The sequence below is a fragment of the Lynx rufus genome, unplaced genomic scaffold (assembly GCF_022079265.1).
Source record: "Lynx rufus isolate CCGP_SWC_20201006 ecotype Redwood Valley unplaced genomic scaffold, mLynRuf1.p SCAF_10, whole genome shotgun sequence".
Classification (NCBI taxonomy): Eukaryota; Metazoa; Chordata; class Mammalia; order Carnivora; family Felidae; genus Lynx; species Lynx rufus.
This window is the reverse complement of record NW_025814824.1, coordinates 50,402,234-50,418,092: the sequence shown is the minus strand read 5'-3', so window position 1 is coordinate 50,418,092 and position 15,859 is coordinate 50,402,234. Positions and strand designations below refer to the sequence as shown.

Sequence of the window (15,859 nt, the reverse complement as noted above, 5' to 3'; positions counted from 1 at the left end):
CTGAAAGCAACTAGTGTCTTTGTCCCTGAATATTAGTCTCACAGTGGTAAGCTTGGACCTGTGCCTACAGCTGATGTAACTTTATAACTGCTTTGGCAAGAACTCCTGGTTATCAGTATTTTCTCTGAAATAAGCAGGAAGACTGTCTACCCGGACCCTTTCTTACAGACTTCCACTTAATAGATAAAGCTACAAAATGTCTAAAAGCTAATATTTACATGCCTTAATATATAAAGGGAAAAATACTTCTGCATGATTAGTGATTTCTTGAGAGCCAGACCACATGTTATCTGCACATGTTGAAAACTAATGATGGCAGCCTATGGAGATGATAGTGGGCTTCCTCATATTAAACTATGTCTCTAACTATATACTTCTCTATAGACCTGTCCCAGCTTCTCCCCTAATCCTGGCAAGGGTGAAAGAATAAAGATTGGGGAAAGACTTGGGGTGACCTCTTGGGGATGAAGAAGCCAGGTAAAGAGTTTGTTGATAAGCAACAAGTATGCAATCAGGCTTCTATGATTTTCTTCAAACACCCTGAGGTTTTATATTTCAGGAAACCAAATACTCATGCATACAGAGAGAAATCCTATAAACTCAATGGTTGTGAGAGATCTTTTGTCAGAGAGAGAATTTATATTGGAGAGAAATCCTATAGATATAACCAGTGTGATTTTTAACATGAAGTCTTTATGCACCGATTATTCCTAGGTTTCAATTCGTCCTAGAGAGACACCCTACAGTTATGAGAAATGGACAAATGCCTTCAGCTATACCTCATTTCTTTTCTTTTTTTTTTAAATTTTTTTTCATGTCTTTATTTATTTTTGAGACAGAGAGAGACAGAGCATGAGCAGGGGAGGGGCAGAGAGAGAGAGGGAGACACAGAATCCAAAGCAGGCTCCAGGCTCCGAGCTGTGAGCACAGAGCCCAACACGGGACTCAAACTCATGGAGTGTGAGATCATGACCTGAGCTGAGGTTGGATGCTCAACTGACTGAGGTGCCCCTGTACATCATTTCTTAAAATATCAAATAAATCATACTGGGGAAAAATACTCTTAAATGGGATGGGTTGTAGCCTAATTCAAACTTTCTTAGAACGATTTTAGATATTAGCCATGCTTCTCAAATACTTCCACCAAAATACTCCTAAAAACAGCAAAGGAATGAACATGTGTTCCTAGCAATCTCAAGGTATAAGCTAGAGATCAAAATGTGTTTGAAATCTTTCACTTTACCTTTAAAAATCAGGTGAGTTTCAAATTCTAGTCTACATTAAGTTGTGTTTGTTTTCACATTAAAAAAAAATGTTAGGGGCACCTGGGTGACTCAGTCGATTAAGCGTCCGACTCCTGGTTTTCAGCTCAGGTCATGATTTTGAGGTTTGTGATCAAGTCTCAGGTTGGGCTCTGCACTGACAAGCACGGAGCCTGCTTGGAATTCTGCCCACCCGCCCCCCCCACCCCCGTTTCTCTCTCTCTCTGCCCCTCCCCCACTTGCACGTTCACTCTCTCTCTCAGAATAAATTTTAAAAACATAAGAAAAAGAAAGTTAAGTCTTTTACCATAGGTCAACATCTGATGTTTCTGATATTGCTAGAAAATGTGCCTACATACCTCAGACTCTGAGTACTGCTGGTACATCTAAATGAAATGAAGATAAACTGTGCTTTTGCCATTTGGACTCTCCATGAGAGCAGTGGGATAAAAGCAGATTTCACTTGACCAAACCAGATGAACCACACTTTTCATACTTCTACTACCATTCCGAGGGGACAGGGATTCATCTTATTATCCTTGTATTTTCATACCAACACAATGCTGGACACAGAGTTATGATCAATACACATTTGTTGAACAAACGAATGAATAAATGAATATAATGCAAAGCAAAAGCAAAACTGTGGATGAGTTAGAGATTCCCATCATTAGAATGACAGAGTGGCCCAAATACTTAGGCCTGGGTATTTAAGAGCATGAAGGCTTGGCAGAGCCGGGAAAATTCAAGGCAAGTTTTTCTCTCTATAAATCAATCTCTTATAAAAACTAATGGTGGATGGTTACTCCCCCACTTTGGTAGTTGTAAGAGGGTGGGGGAGCTTTTACTAGTTTTACTTCATGCACATTTTTCAAACATGAAAACAGAAATCCCATTTGAGTGTTACATGATCTGGAAAGTGTGGGATTTATAGGAGACTTAATGTTTACATATTAGACCTACCTAGAAGACCCAATTCCTCCCCACGTAGCAGATACCTTTCAGGGAGACTGCCCAACTCACTGTGATTCCCCCTTCCTATGGAATGATGCTGCTATTCAAGTGGGAGGTCCTAGGGCCCGCACTGTGGTAAGTGGTTCCGCACTTGACTATAGCTCATTGGTCTAGGCCAGTAGACATCTAGCATATGTTAGGCCAGTCTGATTCTTTACCCTGGGAATTCAAACTTTGGAAGTAAAAGAAACATTGCTGAAGCACAGTTAGGCTAAGAGTAGCATCCTAGAGAGAAAGTCCATCTGCCCCCACCAATGCTGGGCCCCAGATCCTCCCTGGGGCCTATCTTTTCTGGAAACTTGCTTGTCAGCTGTTCCACCAATTTTTAAGAGTCCTTAATATACTTTCAACCAATCCCTGGTTTTTGCTTAAGTAGCCAGAGTCAGCTTTTGTTACTTGTAACTAAAAATCCTAACAACCAAATCATCACAGACTGTGGCCTCTCAATCACTTACTCCGGACTATCAGCCTGGTGAAGGCCGAGGTGAAGAGGTTTCCTCCTATGTACCTGGCTGAGTACACTCCAGCATCCTGGGGCTGAGCATGAGGCAGATGCACTTCTAAAATATCAGGTACTTCGTGCCGGGGCACTGAGTGGATGAAGGAACCTGGTGAAGGGAGAAAGGTGAAGAACAGTGGGTCACACACTGACACTCCTGTCTCCCCATCTGGCCTCTCCACTTCATCAGCTCTCCCTGACTGGATACAGAAAATGTGCTCTAGCATAGTGTATGTAGAAGAATGAAAAGGCTGAGTTATTCAATGCTCTCCCAAAAAGTGAGAAAAGTATGGTGAGAGAGCAGACAGTTTAGTCTACGCAATCTACCACCAAACATACGAAGACAGAGGTAAAGCTAAAGTGCTTATCTTCTGCAGGGAGAGATGAACGGGCAAAGGTACCCCTGCCAACTAACCAAGTAACCAGGAGATAAATACCTAGAATCACTACACCAATCTGGAAGTCCCATCCATCCATAGGACTCAGAATAGTCCCCATCAATATTTCACCTGGGTCCGGCAACTGCCACCAGGTGGTGCCAAACCCATAGTTGGACCTGGACAGATTTGTACAGCACAGTTGGACTCCCAGAACCACTGCCAGTTGGCTTCCCAGTCTCAGCCTGGTCATCTCCTTAACCTCTCAATCAAACAACCTCACGTTTTACATGACTGGATTTGGGACCTCACGTATCACATCATGATGGGGTTTTATTGTACATTCACAATTCCATATTACACATTCATAAATACAAAATGTATGTACATTCATATATGTATATGAATCTGTACTTTGCTTGATGAAGCAACCAACCACACTGCCTATTAGAGCTTCTTTAATAAAATTCAATGGGCTTGCATCATAGCACTTTACTTCAAACATCTGCCCACCAGACTGCACCAGGGTAATGATCCAACAACATATTTTGCGTTATCTGATGTCTCACATCATGGTGCTGGAAGGAAACAAAACACATACTCACCATTTTTGTAAATCACTGCATCTTCTTCTCTAATCAACACCTTTTTGAAAGATATGTTCACGTTATCTCCCCTGTCCACAGTCATGGTTAAAGTAGCTGGTAGGAAGGAAGCTTTTAAAAGAGAGAAAACAAACAAGTGAGATGAGGGGACACACTTTCTCCAGGAGCAACTGAACTACGAATTAAGAAGATGAGGGCGAGCGTTTGCCAGGAGTCAGCTCAAGTGTAGGATCTAAAAGACAATGACAACTAATGGGTTTCAAACTTCACTAAGGTTTTGAAGAATATGATGAAAGGAACAGTCATTTTCTCTGTAAAACTGTAAGAATGTACACACCACCTATATATACACATTTTTTCCCATACAACTATTGGGGGAGAAAAGGACTTTATGCTGATTAATATGTGTTATCAAACTAAGACCTGAGATTAACCATAAACTAAAACGATGAATCAGCCATCCTTCTCCAATCCCTACCAAGTTTTCTCAGAGTGGAGAATAGAAATGGTTAAACATTTGCCAAATGACTTGTCCCTTCTGGGTGGTGGTCCTTTTCCGTTGTGGGGATCCAGATAATTCTAATTGCTTTAGAATGCCCTAAGCATTTCTCAAATGGAATTAGCATCATGCTAGACTTATTACTAATGGTGTAAATAATGGAATATTGAACACTAAGGCAATGATGGGACCCAGTATACACACACATACACATACATATATATATAATATGTCTGTTACATAATTATAAATATATAATTAGATATACATTACTATATAAATATATAATTAAATATATAGATATAGATATAGATATAGATATAGATATAGATATAGATATATACACACACACACATACACACATATACTGACACAGTTATGGGGACTGGGCAGTACTGGAAGGACACTGGGGAAGCTACTGCATATTTGGCTTATAAAACCATTTTGGAAACATCTGTCTTTGTGTCAGCCTTAGAACATAACAGTGCCCGAGTCTCTTGGTTTGTTGGACAAGATGTGTGAGTAACATGTTCTAACATTCTTCCAGCCACAACAGTTTCTGAATTCCCTTAATTTACACCATAATCTACAAAGAGCCACAATTACAAGAATGGAGGTGTGATTAATTTTAGTCTCTATTAAGGTAAGCCAATTTTTAAAATTTTCAGCTTTATTGAGCTATAACTGACAGACAAGTTAAGCCAATTTTTAAAATTTAAGGATCACCACTAGGAGAAGATAATCAGAATATATAACTTTCTGGGGCACTTGCCTGGCTCAGTTGGTTGAGTGTCTGACTCTTGATTTTGGCTCAGGTCACGATTCCAGGGTCATGGGATTGAGTCCCATGTGGGACTCCACACTGAGTGTGGAACCTGCTTAAGATTCTCTTTCTCCCTCTGCCCCTCTCCCCAGCTTGTACAATCTCTCTCTCTCTCACTTTAAAATAAAAAATAAATAAATAAAAAGAATCTATAACTTTCCTAAACATGGAGGGCAGGAGAGAATGGAAATAAAAAGACCTAAAAGGAGAGGAATAAGTCCAAATAAAAATCACAGCATAAAGAAAATATAGATTATGCCAAATATACATCAAAAGCCAGAGAATCTCAGAATGAATTAAAATATCTATTTTTTTCATGAGCTACACATTAAATGTAATGACACATAAAATTGAGAATAAGGGTGAGAAAAATAGACACCAGACTTACACTATTTGAAAGAAGCTGGTATTGCAATATTTATATCAGGAAAACATCATTTACTTTCAAGGCAAAACAAAATTTTAGGAATAAATATGATCTTTACATAATGACTGAAAAATGGGAGGCACCCGGGTAGCTCAGTCAGTTCAATGTCTTACTCTTATTTCAGCTCAGGTCATGATCTCATGGTTTGTGGGATCGAGCCCCAAGTCGGGCTCCACGCTGACAGCACAGAGCCTGCTTGGGATGCTCTCTCTCCCTCTCTCTCTCAAAATAAATAAATAAACTTCTAAAAAAATGAAAGAGCAATCCTGAACTTGTATAAGCATCTATAACAACAGTGCTTCAAAATCCATGAAACAGAAACTGACAGAATGAAAGAAACTGACAAATCCACAAGCATAGTAGAAACCTTCAGAAGCCGATTCAACAAACAGACCAAAAATTACTAAGGACAAAAAAAAAAAAAAAAAAAAAAAAAAAAAAAAAAGAAAAGAAAATCTGAATAACATAATTAAAGATCTGTTGGCTATTCATGGATCCCCATACCCAGCTATGTGAGCGTACATTCAGGCATATTGCCTCCCTTATTAAGCCACAAAGCACATCTCTATAAATAAAAAGACACAATATCCTATAGAACAAATTCTCTGACCAGGAGGCACCTAAATTAGAAATCAATAGCAAAACACCCTGTACCCTAAGGTTTGGAGAGCTATGGAGTTTCAGCCGAGGACCAAGCCTGCTGAGGACCACCGGGTGAATCAGCCTTCCTTCCTGCTGCTTCTGTGGCTTTCAGACAGGTGGCTTGAGAGAGGCTGATTCAGTACTATGCACACCATGGGCTTGGAGAGCTACCCTGTGAGGGCAGAAGATGCCTTGAACTATACTCAGAAGGTCTCAGCTTTTGGTTCAGCTGCCCATTCTCCTCTGTGCCTGCTGACCCAGGCCTGATGCCCTGCCAGGACACCCACATAAATGCCTTTGGTGCAGGCAATGACACGGTGACATGGGGCAACCTTAGAGGGAGAATGGTATAGATCAAAGGGCACCATGAGCTCTGGAAGAGGACAGTCCTGGGCTTGAGGCCACCCTCTGCCAGTTACTAGACCTCTTTGAATGAGTTACTTAACCTGTGAACATCTCTGCTTACTTGTCTGTAATTTGGAAGTAGAAGTATTTACTTCGTTTATTTTTTAATGTTTATCCACTTTTGAGAGAGAGAGAGACAGGGTGCAAGCAGGGGAAGGGCAGAGAGAGATGGAGATACAGAATCCGAAGCAGGCTCCAGGCTCGGAACTGTCAGCACAGAGCCCCACACGGGGCTCTCTGTGAACCACGAGATCATGACCTGAGCCGAAGTTGGACACTTAACCGACTAAGCCACCCACCCAGGCGCCCCAAAAGTATTTACTTTGAAAGGTTGTTAGGAATATTAAATAATGGATGCCAAACCCGTGGGTACTTAGAAGAGGCCAGTATCCTGCCCAAATATAAACCAACAGCCACACTGCCGTGCTGAGCTGTGCAGGATGGACATGAGTGGCAGCTTGCTCACTGGTACTGACATGGATCAGCCATGCAGGGACTGGCAGGGGGACTTGACGGGGCGCCCTCTCACTCTGACAAGATGCGTCCATGAGCAATCCTAACAGCAGCAGCTCCTGCTCTCTGAGACATGACCCTGGGCGCCTGTGAGAATCTTTTCTGACCATTTCATGCTGTTGTTCCTTTCTAAGTGGTTTGTTTATATTTTCTGCCCCTTTGTGTGAAGACTGTTTAGCTAACCCCAGACTTCTCACTCAGCATTGTATTCTGAAAAGGAATAGAGATTCCCCGAGGCTCCACTCCAATGGGGCTTTTCTTCCCCACCCCATCCCCACTCTGTGGATTTTTATTATTACAGACCTTGTACCTTTTAAGTTCCTGTTTCCTTAGATAGAAACAATCATAGCAGAGTTCCACTGCTGTCCAACCTGCCACGTCCTGCATTCCTGGCTCGAGGTCGATTGTTCTCTGCCGGGTACTAATAAAGGGGTCTACAACCTTCCATGCTGTACTTTGATGATGGAGGAGCCCAGCTTGCACACAGTACACACAGACTAATGTCATGTGACTTGACTGTACCGTGAAAACCGTAAGCACCTTTCAACAGTGCCTACTACCAGGCACTACATTTCCTTATATACACACACTGGAATACTACTTGGCAATGAAAAAGAATGAAATCTTGCCATTTGCAACAGTGTGGATGAAACTACAATGTATTATGCTAAGGGAAATAAGTCAGTCAGAGAAAGATAAATATATGATTTCACTCATACGTGGAACTTAAGAGACAAAATAGATGAACATAGGGGAAAGGGAGGAAAAACAAGATAAAAAGAGAAAGGGAAGCAAACCATAAGGGACTCAACTAAAAAGAACAAACCGAGGGTTGCTGGAGGGGAGGTGGGTAGGGGGATGGGCTAAATGGGTGATGGGCATTAAGGAGGGCACTTGTTGGCATGAGCACCGGGTATTATATGTAAGAGATGAATCACTAAATTCTACTCCTGAAACCATTATTACACTATATGTTAACTAACTTGGATTTAAAATAAATAAATAATAGTGCCTACTATCAGGCACTACTTTTTCTAAGCACTTCACACATAGTTAATTTTCATAATACCTCTATCAGATAGTTACTACAATTATCCTAATTTTACAAATGAGGAAATTAAAGTACAGAGAGGCTAAGTAACTTGTCTAAAATCACACAGCAATTTCATGGGAGAGTCAGGGTTTGAACTAGGTAACTCAGCTCTGGAAGCCTCTCCTAGGTTATATAACGTTAGCACTCAAAAGGCTGTGAAGTCCTATTACCTCATTTAAAAATGAGATTGCTAGGGCCTGGGTTCAAAAATGACTTGAGTAACATGATTTAGATGGGCTAATTAACTGACAGAACTTAACTAAGAACATGATCCACTTTTTCCTTAAGGGGTGGAGAAGAGAATCGATGATAGTAACAGTTATAAACAAAGAGGCTTCTCAGGGATGTAAAATAATTGAGTTCAATTTTGGGTACCTCCGTTCATGTTAGACTAAGGGTAGTTTCATGTCCATTATTATTTTGTGCAATTTTGCGACAGTGCTGTGAAGATGTTGTATCCGGTGTCTACCCATGTGGGAGATGGCGTTAAGGGTGACTTAGTCCCTTACTCCAGGCCTCCTGACAGTAAGAGTTAAAGTTGAGACACAATCTCAAGACGCCCCCACTTGTTGAACCACACCCGCTCTCCACACTCCTCTGATTCCAGTCCCACAGTCTTAGCTCTTAACTGCAGCCATTGTGAACTATGTTCAGTCTGCAGTGGACCACGTGACCACTCCCAGGCAAGTTATGAGCTTCCTCCCTCCTCTGCTCCTGCCTTTTCCCTGTGTCTCACCAAGTCCCACTCCTCTTCAGTCTCCATGTAGATGTCCCTTTCTCCAGGGGCTTTACTCATCCCCTGGGACCCAGGGTAAGCGCCCCAAGGCTGTTCTCCAAATGCCCTGCACTTTCCCCTTCCAGGCCCCAACAGCACAGCTGCCCTGCTAGACTGAACCCTCCTGGACACAAGGGCATGTCTGCTTTGGAAGGCAGCACAGGGTGTTGGTTAGAGCCTGGCTTCTGGGATCAGCCTGGGTTATCCTTCCTAGGTCCAACAGTGGATACTAGGTGTGTGAATGCATCTAAGTTACAATAGCCAAAGGCCTCATCTATTAATACAGGGTCATAATAATCAGCACCACATACACGTTTGGTAAAGACTTAATTACACAGTAATGTATATAAAGCTGCTGGGGGAATGTCAGGCAGGTTAACACTCAGGACATGCTACCATCGCTGTACCTCCCATGTGTGACACAAAGAGACACCTAAGAATACTCGTGGAATGAAAGAAAAAATGAATGGATCAGATTTCAAATGTTCCTATTTTCTTTAGGCTTTTAACACATTCATTTGTGTTATTTAGATACAAATGGCTCTTCTCTGTCAACTTCACAAATCGTATTTGGAAGGTCTGATGTTCTTAAAGTTATTTCTCGAATGAAAATAGGAAGGAAATAACCTGTGTTTCCTCCTGATGGAAAACTCTGAGACAGCCGCTTGCATGTGAAAATATTTCAAACTTCATTTATACCTCCCGACCCCCAAATGAAATCACCAGGGAGGTTTGAACAAATTGCTTTTGATTTTTTTTTTTTTTTTTTGCATGATGCCATTGATAAAAAACAGTTTGGCCATGTGGAGTGTGCGAGCCAAATTAAGCATGTTTTGGCACATCTCAAATGGATTTTCCACTTCCTCCCCAGATGCATGAGTCAGCAGCAAGCAGGGATACATGTTTATCCTATCCTGCTGTGTCCCTGGGCAGACACCTCTGAGATCCCATTATGTGTTCCTAGGGAATTAATAGTACCATGAAGACACCATTGTAGAGGTTTTCCTGATTCACATAAAGGATATCACTTTCCTCACACCGTATTTCAGCTTCTGGATGGTCGGTAAAAGATACAGAATCCTTTCACCACCCTGAGATGTAGTTATTACAACGTAGGAAAGGGGGCACCTGGGTGGCTCAGTCACAGGCATCTGACTCATGATTTCAGATCAGGTCATGATCTCACAGATCGTGGGGACGCAAACCCACAGCTTGGGACTCTTTCTCTCCTTCTCTCTGCCCCTCCCCCTCTTGTGCACACACCCTCTTTCTCTCTCTCAAAAACAAATAAATAAACATTAAAAAAATGAATGCAGGAAAGAAAGTACTACCTATTTTTCTGTTTTGTATAAATTTTGTATACCGATTATGTTAATGAATGGTATTCAATTTTTTCCACAACTGAGTAGAAAATAGTCTCACTTAATTATTGCTTATTCCAGGACACTATGATAATTATTGAACGTTTACAATGAGCCAGATAGGTTGGTGGTCTTCTCATTTGATCCTCAAATGTACAGGGAAAAATCTCTATCCTGGTGATATTTTTCAAAGGAGGAAACATGATTTCAGTGAAGTAACTTGCCTTCATGGTACCATTTAGTTGCACAGCCAAGCTCAAACCCACCCAAACTACCTTCACTGTGCCCTGGGCTGCTTTACAGGGTTTCCATTGGAACCGTTCTGTTCCCAACAAGTGTTCGGAATCGGGGAGGGCGGTTCACAGTAAGTGGGAGGGATATACCGAGGGTCTTGCGGTGGTCATCCACACAGGCTCTGCAGTCGGATCACTTGGCTTCAAATTCCATTCCCAACATTTACAAACTGCTATTGTTATTATGTAACTTATTCTACAATGTTTCATGTCACCCAAGCTTTTAGCAACACATCTGTGGTGTCGATCAAATCTTAATATGAATGCACTCATGGGAACTGGCTTTTGGTAGATACCTTATTTAAAACTGAATACAGTTTTGAAGGTATTGTTAGTGTGCTCGTTACACAAATGATGAAAAAAGAGACCAATAGGTGCTAAGTAACTTGCCCAAGGCCACAGAGCTGATAAATGGTGGAGATGAATTAAAAGTCAGGGGAAAGGAGCCTAAAAGGCATCATCTCCACATTATCAAGTCTGCTTTACCTCATGTAACTGAATTTAAGTTCTCCTTTACCTGTGCTGGCCTTGACTGTCAGTTTGGAACAGTCATTGGTCTTTGACTCCCAACGTTCTGATTTAATACTCTCTACGGGTTCTTCTTTCTACACTGTCAAGTTCAGCCCCAAGCCAGCCCGGAAAGAGCACAGCAGCACTTCATATTTCATTCCTATGAAGCCACTGGGGACAAATCTCAGATTATCTTCATTCAGAATGGGGAATTATCAGCAAAGAGACATAACTCTTTACACAGGTCAAATCCCGAATGACACAGGCAAAAAATAATAGAGTTGACTTTTTAGCCATGATAGCTTTGGCACACCTCACATCCCTTTGTTCAAACTCTCTCCCCTCAGCGGAGAACTGCCTTCCTGGGAATGTCTGCTGTGCACTTTTCCCACTCACCCTTGTGTCATCTAAAGGTGAACATTGCAGTTTTGCTAAGAAAACCTTTTCCTTCATTTGTCATGAATAGCAATTTTATCATTTTTGACTTGAAAATGAGCTTGCTGCCTTCAAATCTTCTAATTACCAATGTTAGCAAATTCAAAGAAATGTTTTCAGGTGGACCCCAGCTAGGGGCTAATTCTCCTCCCTTGCTACTGGAAGTGTGGTCCACAGCCCAGAGGCACCTGATCACCAGGGGCATTGTTAGACATGTATGATCTCAGGACTCTCCTCAAGGACCTACTGAACCAGAGTATGCATTTTATCAAGACCTATGGGAAATTTATAAGCGCATTCAGTGTTGAGAAACACTGGTCTAAAACAATGCAGACTCCTATATAAAAAAAAACAAACAAAAACAAAAAACAAAACAAAACAACAACAACAACCACCTGCCAATAAGAGAAATGTGTAGAAGTGTGTTATTTATCTGGATCAGTTTTATGATTACAAATCAAACCCCAAAGAGTTCACACAGTCATTATCTCATGAAATGACACATTCGCAGGCCACAGTCCCTGTGGTTATGATGACATCAATTTGGAAAGGACTCCTTCACTAAAGGTATGACCAGCCCAGTAAAAAGGTCTGATGACTGAGTGGCCAGATCATTTGAGTCAGAACAAGGAAAGGTCATCTCTGCTGGAATTCTGTACCATCTTCCCAGCAGGCAGCACCAAGATACCAGAAGTCTACCTGCCTGGCCAGGCCTGGGAGCCCTAGGGTAAAATAGAATCATTAAATAATGTTCACAACACTGTCTCCTCCAACTGCCATCAGGATCGGCCTAAAGATTTAGCTTAGAGCCACTTGTATCTTGGGAGAAAGTCTCTATCACATCACTGCCTTGGGGAGTGGTAGCAAAGAGTTATACACGACCCCCCTTCCCCCCTGGCCCCCAGCCCCCCTGCGCCCTTTGCAAAAGGCCCTCAACATCTCCCTTCAAAGCTCTGGTGTTCTGTGAGCTAAGTGTGGTTATTCAACTTTCAAAATGAAATCATGGTCTCTTTCCAAGAACAGTATACCGCCTGCAAAAAGGGCCTCAGTTCTTCATCCCTCCCTGTCACCATAATCTTTGCCATTTGGTTGTGTGATGCCCATCCATTCTGACTTTAGGTTCAGCTGTTTGACTTTCTTTGGGCAATAAAAAATGAGACGGAAGTGAGAGTATTATACTACTGAGACTGGGTTTCGAGAAGCCTTGTGTGTTTCCCTTTCTTCTCTGGCTCTTGTGCCATCTCTGTGAGAATATACCTAGGTTAGCCTGCAAAAGGATAACAGACACATGGAAAAGAGCCAGGCTGGCTCAGCCAAGGCCAGCATAATAAGCCTACAGGCAGCCAACATCCATGTGTGGGAAAGCCCACTCGAGAATGGCAGAGCCACCTATCAGCCCCGCTGACTTACACTCGTAAGCTATATGTGCTTGCTGTTGTATGTCACTGCGGTTTGAGGTCATGTGACACACAGCATTACTGTGGCACCAGAAAACTGATACATTAAGTCACCAATGAAGCTGAGTTATTGATAGATGCTTCCCCTTAAAATTTCTTATCTCTACCACACTTTCCCCTGAAAACATTCACTTCTGTTAAGAATACTCAGGGGCAAGCAAAACAAAGAATCAAATGAAAACTCAATGAGAAAGCTCAAAATGGCCAATATTTTGGCACGGACAGTTAGTTGTCTCCATAACTGTGATTTTCTATTACATACGTGTAACCTGTTCAGATCTCCATAAGGGTCATGAAGCTCTCAGTACAAAATATAATACAGTTCATCTCATGACCTAGGCACAGTGTCTAGTGGAGGGGCTGAATGTGCAAGAAGTGGACTGGCCAGTCTCTTTTATCTCTAGTGCTATACATGTATCAAAGACAAGCAATGCCTGGAACGAGGCAGACAAGGTCTTCAAGCTCCACACTCACACAGCTCATGCCCAGTCTCTGAGTGAGCAACTGCCAAAACGAAAGTTGTGTGTGAGTCTCAGCACACCTCACCTGCCCACGACTAAGGGGCATGTTACCTTGCTGGCGCATCTTCATGGTCCGTATCCTTATTGCTTCTCCTCGAACTCGCCCTTCACAGAAATACGCACCATTGATTTCACTAGCCTTTTCTCTCTTCCAAACGACTTTTTTAGCCCATTCTCTGGTCACATCTTGAGTAACTTCCAGTGGATCCTGGTGCTGGTTCATTAAGGCTTCAAAGTCCCTTCCTATGGTGATGGGCTCATGGGGGCGCCATCCAGTGGCGATGCAGGTGAGGGATGTTTCCGCATCAGACACGAGAGGTAGGGAATTGATCAAGATCAGGTCCATGGCACTGTCCACTGTTCCTAAAAAGAAAGCACATAATCTATGAGGAAGGCTATTACCATGGCCCCACAGATGAACTGATTTTTACAAAGCCCTGTCTAAAAATAGCTAGGGAGCAGTCTTTCTAATGCTACTCTTCCATAGGACAAGATCCAAAACTCTTTACTGTGACCATCACTCAGATGCTACTAAACAGTCCTGCTCCACTGCACACCCTAACTACAATGAACTATCAGTTATTCTCCATCCCCAAGACAAAGCTGTGTGTTACAAATCTCCACCCACTAAAGCGTCTGGGACATTAGTTAAGAATTCAGCAAATGCTCGTTGAGTTGAGATAAATTCATGATAATAGCATTATTGTCATTATTAATGATAATAATTATCATTATTAAAAATTAATGATAGGGGCACCCAGGTGGCCCAGTTAAGCAGTCAACTCTTGATTTCATCTCAGGACATGATCTCATGGTCATTAGATCAAGCCCCACATCAGGCTCCACGCTAGACGTGGAGCCTGCTCAAGACTGTCTTTCTCCCTCTCTCCCTCTCCCTCTGCACCTCCCCTGCTCACACAGGTATCTGCTCTTCCTTTCAAAACAAATTAAATAAAGTAAAAAGTTAATGATAATGTGGTACTGCCACAATAAAGCATTCTAAAAAAATCTATCAACTCTACACACAGCATGCTAACTTTATAGACTCTCGTTGTTACCAAAGACTTGTCCAATTCCATATTAAGTCCCACAAGACAGGAACTGAGCGAGGTCCACCTTTCTATCTGAGCTTCATTCACTTCATCTTTAAAACAAGGCTAATAAGACCCATCTTACAGGATTCATGTGAAGATTAAAGGAGATAAAGTACAAAACTTACTAAGTACTGTGTCTGCTACATACAATGACCACTATTTCAGCTCTCTTTATTGTTTTCTGAACACCTATGTCCAAACCTCAACCCTCTCCAAATGTAGTTAAGAAATCCTATCTGGTCTTTAATAGTTATTCCATAAATAATGAAGCACATTTTAGAAAATAAAATCCTTTCTTTTCACTTTCTGTCCCTCCTCTTCTTTCCCTCCCCTACTTCTCTTTTGATGTCCAAAGCTTTTAAGATGAACAAATGAAATCTGTGCCCATTCTCTCCTCTTGCTGAGTGTGAAAAACTAGGGATGGAGGATGTTCTGGTCCACGTGATGGTTGGTCCCCAAGTCTACATACAATGATCAGGAGGCTGGACAGGTCAATCACATTGGGTGCCAAGGACCAACTGGGGTCTCAGAGACCTTTGTGAAGATGTCAAGCGACTCAAGTAGACTACATGTTATTTCCTTTAATACCCATTAAATTCTCCCAATAACCCTGTGAGGTGTGCACCATTATCTGACATTTCAATATGAGGAAATGAAGGCTCAAAGGATTGAGTGGCAATTCTGTCTTCCACAGCTACTGAAGTCCTAGCTAGAATTCAAACTCCCATAGATCTTTCAGTTCCTTAGATACACTATGCCCTCTCCTACCTCAAAGACTTTGCACGTACTGATCTCTGCACCTGGCTCCGGTCCTTGCATGGCTAACTTCTGCTCACCCTTGGAGCCTCTTCCTAAACACCTTTCTCACAGATGGCTTCCCTACCTACTTGATCTACACTATCTGTACACTCTCATCATGTTACCCTCTAAACGGCCTCCTGTTTGTTTCCCGCATAATGGTTACCACACTCTGGGACTATTTTATTTACTTTCTCTTCTCTTAGATGGTAAGTTCCATGAATACAAGGATTGAAGCCATTTTGTTCACATTGACATATATAGGAATACCCTGCCTAGGTCCCTTATGTAAAGGGTTACTAAGCATTTGCTGGATGAGTGGGTGGGTGGATGGATGGATGGATGGATGGGCAAATTTTATTCCAGATATGTCTGATTCAAGTTCACCATTCCCACTTCTAGAATAGTAAGGTTAAAAATGAAAGTACTCTTCTGAGTCTAAACTGACCTTCTTGC

The 15,859-nt window shown here is 42.0% G+C and overlaps 1 protein-coding gene across 1 annotated transcript in view; it reads right to left on the bottom strand.

The window, feature by feature from the left end:
- The window catches only part of TEK (TEK receptor tyrosine kinase), a 106,022-nt gene that overhangs the window by 47,109 nt on the left and 43,054 nt on the right, over window positions 1-15,859 (bottom strand). The window contains exons 2-4 of the mRNA XM_047065125.1: window positions 13,563-13,874; window positions 3,758-3,868; window positions 2,732-2,884 (exon numbers count right to left, since the gene is read on the bottom strand). Of these exons, the coding sequence (XP_046921081.1) occupies window positions 2,732-2,884; window positions 3,758-3,868; window positions 13,563-13,874 (576 nt within the window). The remainder of the gene's footprint in view (window positions 1-2,731; window positions 2,885-3,757; window positions 3,869-13,562; window positions 13,875-15,859) is intronic.